The sequence below is a fragment of the Myotis brandtii genome, unplaced genomic scaffold (genome assembly GCF_000412655.1).
Source record: "Myotis brandtii unplaced genomic scaffold, ASM41265v1 scaffold1077, whole genome shotgun sequence".
NCBI lineage: Eukaryota > Metazoa > Chordata > Mammalia > Chiroptera > Vespertilionidae > Myotis > Myotis brandtii.
Genome location: NW_005353666.1, coordinates 813,650 through 823,439, shown reverse-complemented (window position 1 = coordinate 823,439; position 9,790 = coordinate 813,650). Strand labels below are relative to the sequence as shown.

At 55.9% G+C, this 9,790-nt stretch overlaps 1 protein-coding gene across 4 annotated transcripts in view; it reads left to right on the top strand.

Annotated features, from left to right (window-relative positions):
• MLLT4 (myeloid/lymphoid or mixed-lineage leukemia; translocated to, 4) overlaps positions 1–9,790 on the top strand; it is a 69,154-nt gene that overhangs the window by 14,540 nt on the left and 44,824 nt on the right. For all 4 annotated transcript variants that reach the window (XM_014542265.1, XM_014542258.1, XM_014542250.1 and 1 more), the window contains 3 exons: positions 4,022–4,116; positions 4,994–5,256; positions 7,474–7,543. In XM_014542265.1, the coding sequence (XP_014397751.1) occupies positions 4,022–4,116; positions 4,994–5,256; positions 7,474–7,543 (428 nt within the window). The remainder of the gene's footprint in view (positions 1–4,021; positions 4,117–4,993; positions 5,257–7,473; positions 7,544–9,790) is intronic.

Below are 9,790 nucleotides of genomic sequence, written 5' to 3'. Positions count from 1 at the left end.
CTCACCCCATGAGGGTGTGGCCATCCTGGGTGGGTGAGGGGCTGATAGCTGCAGGCTGGCCACGGCCCCCAGCCACCCAAGCTCCCAGTGGAGGCTGGCTGGAAGCAGGTATCTGGGATTTATTTATCTTCTATAATTGAAACTTTGTTGCCTTTAGCGGAGGCAACAGCGGGCCAGGGCAGACGGGAAGCTTTGCTTCTTCCATCGCCGGGGCAACCAAGCCTCCTGCTTGCTCCAGCACCATGGCTGCCAGCTGCCATCTTGGTTGGGTTAATTTGCATATAGTTGCTCTGATTGGCTGGTGGGCATGGCTTGGGACGTAGTGAAGGTATGGTCAATTTGCATGTTTCTTTTTTATTAGAGTAGATATTTTTTACGTATTAAATCTAACAAGTACTTTCCGTGCTTTGTGAAGTTTATTTACTTTTTACCATCTTATTTTAGTTTAATTTTCTCCATACTGATCATATAGATTTTTATTAGCTATTAGCCAAACTTGGAATTTGGGTTTTGTTGTGTGTGTTTTTTTAAAATATAAACAGGTGGTATTCTTTTTACCTATTTTGATATTTCTGTATACATAAAGCAGAGGCTCAGGCGTGCTTTTGTTCTTATGAGAGTTCTTTAATGATTCCACGTGTTTGTTAATTTCATACTCTGAGGTGATGGAGCGACAGGACTTTCCTTCCCCTGCTTGCACCACATGCATGGAGGGTGTCAGCAGCTTCGGCCGCGTGCACTGCTTCTCACGCCAGCGTCGCTCGAGGGGTCATGTTCTCCCAGTGAAGCTGGGGGCTGCCCGTGCAGAACCTTTCAGTGGCCTCACAGCCCTTGGGAGTGGCTCCGCCGCTGTGTTGGTTCACTGAGATGTGAGCTCTGCTCACTTTCTCCCGGGTCCCCTGCCACACAGGAGGCTCTTCGCCCGCGTCCACACTCCGCACCACACACTGCTTCCCAGAGGCTCCTCTGGACGCCGCTGAGGGCAGAGCCATGGGTGGAACACGTGCCTGCACACGTGCTCCTGTCTGCCCGTGAGGGGCTCCCCCTTAGTAGGTAGCACGCTAAAGAGGACTTCCTGTTACAGACAAGGCGCAGCACGTGTGGTAGTGATTCAGGGACCTCAGGTTGGCAGATAACTCCGACACCCTGATAAATTTGGATTTTGGGTAAAACATCAGTTTTTTAGTGTAAGTTTATCTCAGATATTGCACACGTGACTGGATGTCATGTATTTCATTTGACAACCCTAAGTAATATTCTAATGTTTCTGCTGCCCCCCAAAAAGGAGAAAGAGGAACCCTTTTCCGGCTATTGAATGACAGATGCATGAAACGGCTTGTGGAAGGAAGCCTGGCTCTGGGAGTGCACACGTGCTCCTGTCTGCCCGTGAGGGGCTCCCCCTTAGTAGGTAGCACGCTAAAGAGGACTTCCTGTTACAGACAAGGCGCAGCACGTGTGGTAGTGATTCAGGGACCTCAGGTTGGCAGATAACTCCGACACCCTGATAAATTTGGATTTTGGGTAAAACATCAGTTTTTTAGTGTAAGTTTATCTCAGATATTGCACACGTGACTGGATGTCATGTATTTCATTTGACAACCCTAAGTAATATTCTAATGTTTCTGCTGCCCCCCAAAAAGGAGAAAGAGGAACCCTTTTCCGGCTATTGAATGACAGATGCATGAAACGGCTTGTGGAAGGAAGCCTGGCTCTGGGAGGGGGGTGGAGGGAGGGCACTCACTGGGCACCGCCCGTGCCCTTCGCACTGGGAGCCACGTGCACATGTCACATATTCTTAAGACAGAATTAAAAGTGAGCAGATCTCAGACGTCCTGGGACAAGCACTGCTCTGTGTGGCAGGGCTCTTAGAGGGTTTTCCACTGGGAAGGGGCTCTGCCTTTGCCGAGGGGACAGCGTGGAGGGCCGGGGGGGCGGTGCGGGGGAGGGCGCTGAGGACTTCGTGCGAGGAGTGTGTATGGCTGTGGAGGGCCTAGGCCCTAGGGGGTGGGGGCGCTGAGGACTCGGTGCGAGGAGTGTGTGCGGCTGCTGTGCGAGGGTCGTCACCCTTGAGCAAGGGGCCGGCCGTGCTGTTGCAGGAGGAAAGGTTGCACCTACCAGAGCTTCCGTGCCTCCGTCCCCCTCTCTTCCTCCCTCCCCGAACGCACACACACACCATCGTAGCTCGGAGTCCGTGGCCACCATGGAGGTGGCTCGCAATCTGTCTGTGGAGGTGTTTCCTGTTGTTACTTGGAAGTGGTCAGAAAGGAGGGGCTGGGAAAGGGGTTTGTTCCCTTTCTCTGTAGCTCTCACTGCTGATGTGAAAGTGGCCATGGAGAGGGGGTGATGGCCGTGAGCTCACACGATGCCCTTCAAGTGCAAGCACATCGCGAGTCTTTCTTTCTCCCCTAAATAGACACGTTTTTTATGTTCTTCTGTGTTTTTTTCACTTTGTATTGAAATAATTGTTTTTGATCAGTTATTTGCGTCTTTTGTTTTCTTTATTTTGTAATTGCTGTGACCATATTGCATTATTCTGTCTCTTTATTTTTAGTTAATAATTACTGACTGCTAACAGTAAACCTTTATTAAACGCATACTGTGGACCGGACACTGCTGAGCACCAGGATAGAGAGGTTTCTCCAAAAAGCTATCCCCCAGGGAGCTCAGAGCTGAGAGGCGAGGCCGTAGGAAGGAGGGAGGGACAGGGACCCGGCACCTGGTGTCTGCAGCAGGCAGGGTCATAGCCGTGTGGGGGCGCTGGACTCAGCGGGGCTGGAGGGGGTGCCAGTCCAGGGAAAGCCCAGGTGGTGCTGATGCCTCCTTTTGGATCAGAACTTGGAGCTGCCACCATGTCATGAGGGTGGCCCAGCCGTGAGCAAGCACAGACGCCCGGTTCCTAGCGCACTTTGACCTGGGTCTCAGGTGCTGCTCCAGTGTCTCCTGCCTTGCCTGGATGTCAGACCTCTGCTCTGCTTCCGAGATGGGCTGTCACTGTGGGTGTTACTGTGCACACTAACATCACAACGGTTTGCACAGAGCTGGTGTAGGCACGGCGTCTTGTGTCCAAGAGCTGAGACCACACCACAGCCTGAAACCAGTGTGCACTCCAGATGTTGAGCTCCAGAAGCCCTCCCCGCTGGCGTCCCCGAGCCAGCGCCTAGAGATTGTAGCTGGCGGCTTAGTAAGAGGCCCTGAGGCCACAGGCGTTAGTGCAGTAGGTCGCGCGGCTCCTGGGCTGCTGGGAGGCTGGAGCGGATGTATGCCGGCTGGGCTGCCTCCACGGCCACCTCTTTTGGGACCCATTGGTCCTTTGGGGCATGTTCCCTCCTGTGCTGGCAGCTCTGAAATCAGAGCAGGTCTTGGACTGGTGCCATTCTATAGGGGAGGGAACGAGTAGGTGCCCTAGGCAACACGCCTGCGTAGAAACCAGCCCGCCTGGCACTGTTCTCCCCAAGCACCTCCATCATGGAAGTCCTGCGCAGGGACGTGTACATTTCCAACACATCATAGAGGATGGAGTGACACCAGCAAGCCAGGGCCCTCTGTCCTCCCACAGCTCTGCTCCCTGGAGCGGAGCCCCTGGGGATAGGGTTCAGAAGGCGTGGGTTTGGGTCTCCTCCCCAAGGATTTGGTCCAGGAGGTCTGGGCGACCCCTGAGGCTGCACTTGGAAGACCTGCCTCAGGGGTCCAGCCATGCCCACAGCTCAGTGGCCGGTGCGGGTAGAGGGCAGGTTCACTGCCAGAGGGACGTGGTCTCAGGGAAGGCCCTGGGTGATGGGATCACTCCCCAGAGTCATTAACAAAACCCAGGGCGGGGGGCTTGTGGGGGAGACAATGCTTGTTACCTGATGAGAAAATGTCGGTATGAATGACAGTGTTTAGCACCTTGAATGATACTCAGCAGAAGCTGATGCGTTCATGTGTTTAGTTTGCGTGTTCTGTGTCCCGTTAAGTCGCATGCTGTGAATTTGGAAGGAGTGTGGTGTCGCTTCTAAGGTGACCTTTTACTTGCTTCTCACAGACGGATCTGACTCCAGAGACAAGCCCAAGCTCTACCGCCTGCAGCTCAGTGTGACTGAGGTCGGGACAGACAAGTTTGACGACAGCTCTATCCAGGTGCGCGTCGGACGGCCGCTCTCAGCTGCCTTTTGTGATTCTCACCTTTCGGTAGGAGGTAGCAGGTGGGAGCGAATGGATAACTGGGTGAACATGAAAGACTGTATTTAAGCGTAAGTAGCTTGTTCACTCGGGGTCACTTTTCTTTGCTCAGCGTGAGAAGAGCAGAGTGTGCGCTTCTGTCCACACTGCCCGTCTAGAAACGGGGTGGCCATGACGTTCCTGAGACTGCTGCTTGTCCCCAGTGATGGCGATGGTGTTACAGGCCTGCTTCCGGGAGACGGTGCCCATCACCGGGCAACACCTGGGGTCGCAGGCCTTCAGGACTCACAGTGCAAGTGTCGTCTGGGCGTGGTTCTCGGGCGCTTAGTGACCCGAGCTCAGCGGCTCTGTGAGTGAGCAGAGTCAGGGCATCGCTGCACCAGGTGGACTTGGTTGTAAACGACGGCCAGCTGTCGGTGTTGGGTTCAGCTCTGACATCCTTTCCTCCTCAGCACAGCAGTGAACAGACACACAGGAGCTTGTAGTCTTACATCTGTACAGACTGACCACTAACTCTCGCAGTCCTTGAAATGCCCATGTGCTGTTTCATGCCGAGTTACAGCCTGCCCTCAGTCCAGGCCCTGGCTGCTAAAGGGACTGTGCAGCTGTTTGACAGTGTTCACTTGTCTCTACAGCCTGCCCTAAGCCCAGGCCCTGGCTGCTAAAAGGGACTGTGCGGCTGTTTGACAGTGTTCACTTGTCTTTACGCTGCGGTGGGAACCCACTGAAGAGCGCCAGCAGTCCGGAGCTTGTTAGACCGTGCGGGCGTCGTCATGGGGACCCGCAGCTTTCCGGGTCTGTGTTTACATTCTGTGCACTTTTCCTCCCGTTTCAGTTGTTCGGCTCAGGAATTCAGCCCCATCACTGTGACCTCACGAACATGGACGGCGTGGTCACCGTCACGCCCAGAAGCATGGACGCGGAGACCTACGTGGAGGGGCAGCGCATCTCGGAGACGACCATGCTGCAGAGCGGGATGAGTGTGCAGTTCGGGGCCCAGCACGTGTTCAAGTTCGTGGACCCCAGCCAGGACCACGCTCTGGTGAAGAGGCCCGTGGACGGGGGCCTGCCCGCCAAGGGCCCCAGACACAAACCCGGGTAAGTCACTGAGACGCGTTGCCTCTGAGAAGGGCACAGTGTGTCTCCACTGTGCGAGGCGTTCCAAACGAGGCATCGGTCACGTGATTTTAATTTTGTCTTAATTTTTAACTCAAAGTGGGTTTGTGGTTCCAGTTCTTGTTTATTTGGTTGGTTTCAGAGGGAAGAAGAAGAAAGGTCTTCATCCTAACACGGGGTTGTGGCTAGTTTTTAAGTTATTGTAAAATATGTTGTTATTTGTTTGATCCTTTCAAACAATACTTGCCTCGCTCTTCTGTGAGGATTACGGTGTCTGTGTAAGATCCTCCCTAAGGAGGTTTTGTGTTGAGGTTCCTTTTCCTGTCACTGAGGGGACAGGACCACCTCAAGGAAGGCTCTGTCTTTTACGCTTGAGCTCCACCTAGCGCCTGTCTGAGGACTCGCAGCGGGGCTCCTCCTGGGAAGCAGGAAGGCCTCCTGTTTGGGGAGGTTAGCCTTGGGGTGTGCGTGTGCGTGTGCATTTCACACGATGGTGGGTGTGGGTCTCATGCTGTTCAGAGCAGCCGGATGTGCATGAAGGGAAAGCCGTGCAGGAGCAGAGCCTGGAGCAGCTGTGCTGGTTTCCTGCGCCGCCTCCCTCCTTGCTCCCTCCCGGACCTCCCTTTGCTCAGACCCCCGCTCCCCCGGAGCCTAGACTTAGGCGGCTGTGAGCGTTGGGGTCTCTGCATGTTGGTCTTGCAGTGTCGGCGTCATCGACTTGGTTGCTGCTGTTGGCTAGCAGTGGGCTCTGCCCCGCCCATTCTTTGTCCATGATGAGTCCTGGCGAAGGACAGGGTGAAAGCGAGGACGGACGGCCTGTCCCCTCGGGAGGAAGTGATCGTCACACACACTCGTAGGCGGGGGTGCTGGGAGGCCTGTGTCTAGCCTCTCCCCTGGAGCTCCAGCTTCTGTAAAGGACCAGGCTGCCTCGTTCCCCCGAAAACCTGCAGCGCCTGCGCTGTCTCCTCAAGATCCGGCTCTGCTCCCGCTCGACGCGAGCGCGTGTCTGAGCTCGCCCTGCACCCAGGGCCGGGAGGACCCGGCTTTCCTCCTCCAGCTCTGCTTTCGTCACCGTCCCCCTTGTGTCTCTCGCCCGGCCTTCCCGGCTCCTGACGGCAGCACACTGTCCTCCCACAGGCCCTTTCCTTCATTTTCATTGTCAGCGTCTTGCTGTCGGCCCCAGACGACCTGACAGGAGTTCACCTGCCTCACGTCCCTCGTTCCCGCGCCTTCCCAGGGTGTGTCTCCACAGGCAGCACCGTAGATGGTGTCCCCCGGGACCTTGCTGACCGCGGCTTCCTCTCGGAGCCCAGCACCCGAAGAGCGTTTCAGCTCGTCTCCATATTTCTGTCTTTCGGGTACTTTTTAAATGTCGTAGAAAGGGGAGAATTTAACTTCTCTGGTGACGCCCAGGACGGAAGCACTGGCTCCCGCTGTCGGTGTCCCGGTGTCTGGGCTCAGTTCCCCGCTGGCTGGGCCTCTGCCCGGCGGGACCCGGGGCCCCTCGCCCTCCACCTGTGCCTATGTCTCCGTGTGCCCAGGTTATTGCCTGTTTAGAATGAGAGTTTGTTTATATTCTGAATTAGTTTTCATGAGGATGGTTTAGCAGTTTTGATAAATTGATTAAACGAGACGAGCTCTCGATCTGATCTGATTGCTGACATGTTCACAAATTTCTCCATTTCTTTCTCTGTAGCCTAAGCAGCAGGACCCATAAAAGTCATCACACGGCCTCAGCAGGCGGCTCCTGGCATCTGAGGCGGCTGCTTCCTTTCGGTGCCGTTTGCGGCCTCAAGGCTCACGGGATGGGACTCTTGCTTCTTTCTTTAGGGCTCCTTTCCGTTTTCTGTTCTTAAGTGTAGGTTTACAGACTGTCCTGAGAGTGTTTAGTGAGAATCGGTAGAAACGTTTTGTTTCGCTTTGTTTTCGTGTGAGGGCGTCACGTCACGGGAAGGCCATCGCATCCGGAAAAGGGGAGCCAGGTTGCTTTAGGATGCGACACACAGAGACCACTCTGCAGGCTCCGCTCTCTTCACACCCAGAGACGCGACTTTCACCCTGCAGCTTCGTTGCTGGGAAGCGCCGTCCTGAAGATCTCGGCGCTGGGCCTTCCTCTAGCCGCTCCTTTTGTGTCACTGGGACGAGGCTCTGCCCGATCATTTGAGTCTTCATCTCTGTGTTTTCTGTTTATCTTGGCAGAATTGTTCAGGAGACAACTTTTGACTTGGGAGGCGATATTCACAGCGGAACAGCGTTGCCAACAAGCAAGGTAGGTGATGGCATCTTGCCTGACAGGACGTGGTGGTTTAATGTTCTAGGCACCGTGGGCGAGTTATCGTAGTGGACCCGATACACTGCTGTGCAGACTCCACAGGGTCCTAGCTGTGGGCTGTTCATCTCTCAGCGACGCATAGCTAACTGGGGCCTGTATTTCTCAGCGACGCGGGGGCAGGGGCAGGCTGTGTGTCCCCTGAGCAGAGGGGGCTGTGCTTTCTCTTCGGTGCTGTGTGTGCCCAGCCCTTCTCGGCCAGGCGATCCTGAAGATAATGGCCTCCCACTCCCCTTAGCCCTCTCCTTGGTCCTCGCTCCCACCTGTCAGCTTACCTCCTCGGGACTTGGCTTATCTTGTGTGATCAGTTATTTCTCTTCTCACTCTGGTTATTTGTTGCTGGGAAACAGATACCCCGAAACTCTGGACTGAAAGAGCAGGCTCCTGCTTACAGTCGTGCAAGTGGTTTGGATGCACCTGAGCAGCGAGTTGCTGGTCTTGCTGATGGTTCCTTGTGTGGCCGTGCTCGGCGAGTGGGTTTGTTGGTGGCCAGGCTGTGCTAGGGCACGGGGCCCGCTGGGCCTCCCACCTCCCTGTCATCTCAGGTTCTCTCCGTGGGACCTCGCCCCGTCGTCTCCATGGCAGCCAGACGTCCTGGGGCCTCCCAGCAGCCGCGGGGTTTGCAGGTTTCCCGAAGGCTCAGGCGGGAGCTGGCAGGGCATGGCTCCTCCAGGGGCCTGTGGGTGAAGCAGAGCGCAGGCCCTGCCCAGGTTGGGGCGTCCTGGGGCCGCACGCAGCAGCCTCCAGGCCGGGGGCGTTCTCACCAGCATCTGGGAGAAGCCTGCTGTCCCCAGCGCCTGCCCAGCTGTCGGCTCCTGCTCACAGCATGCTTTCTTGAAGAAACAGCTCTTCCTCCGACCCCTCTTCGTTCCTCGGCTCTCATTGGCTCCTGCTCCCTCACGGGGACTGTCTGTCACAGGCGCTGAGGTCCTCCAGGTTGCCATCTGCTGCTTCCATCTGTCTTCGCTGGGTCACCGCCAGGGTGTCCCCCTCCGTTCCTTCCCACGTGGGTTCTCCTTCCTCCTCACGCTGACCTGTTGGTTTCTCCCCGGCTTCACATCTACAGTTTGGGGGCATCAGACCTGGAGCCCTTCCCTCTGTCAATCCGTGTTCCCTGGGTGACCCGGCGCGGTTGTGGAGTTAGAATAGCAGCTGTGTGTTAATTACTCCTGAGTCTGACCTTGGCCCTGACCTCCGCTGGTCGACCTGTCCAGGGGGTGCGGACATGTATCTCAGGGTTAACTCAGCTCAACACTGGGTTCTCCCTGTCCGGCCTCCTCAGCGCTGCCCGGGAATCTGCGGCCAGCGCTCCTGGCGCTTTTCCTTCTCGCAGCCTCCACCCCCAGCATCGGCCCGTTCTCTCGGCTCCACCTGGGAAATGTCCCCCATGTCCGCCTTTTCCACCCAAACGCGGTCGTCACAGAGCAGCACACATAGCTCCTCAGTAGCTGCCTCTCTCATGTGCTGCCCGGGCCCCTCTCTTCCCCGCAGCCAGGCCCGTGCTTCCCAAATGGAAGTGAAGTCTTGTTACTGCCTCTTGTTCAAAGGCCCAGGCCTTTCTTATCCCAGAGATGGCGCAGTCCTCACCCGGTTACACAGCGCCCCGGGACCTGCCCGCTGCCTCCAGCCGAGCATGGGCTGGCCACGGCTTCGTCCCTGCACGCAGGCGCCTGGCTGCTGCTCCCTGACCACCCGCGTGTCCACGTGGTTCCCCTCTGTCCTCAGACCTCCGCGTAGGTCACTTCCTGAAGACCTGTTCCTCACGCACGCACCCAGCACCACCAGCCGCTGCTGCCGGTCGCCGTGCAGCCTTCGTTCCTGGCCCTGCCTGGTCTGTGGGTGGACAGCAGGCTCTGGAAGGAGCTCTCGCTTGTGAGCTCCTCTGTGCTTCTGGGCTCAGGGCAGCGTGTGGTGTGTGAGTGAGTCTCAGGGACCAAATACAACTATAAACATTGTAGCTTTTTATAAAATGTATGGTCAACTTAGAAAACCATAAATTGAAAAAAGTAAAAGCATGAAAACTGTTCATTCACAGTTTTAAGTTGGCTATTGATAACATTGATGGTTCCTTTTTTGAACTCTTGATGCATGTCTGTGTGTGTGTGTGTGTGTGTGTGCGTATACATTTTAACATACTTAAATCCCTGCCCCCCCCCCCCACACACACACCCACACACACAACCCTAT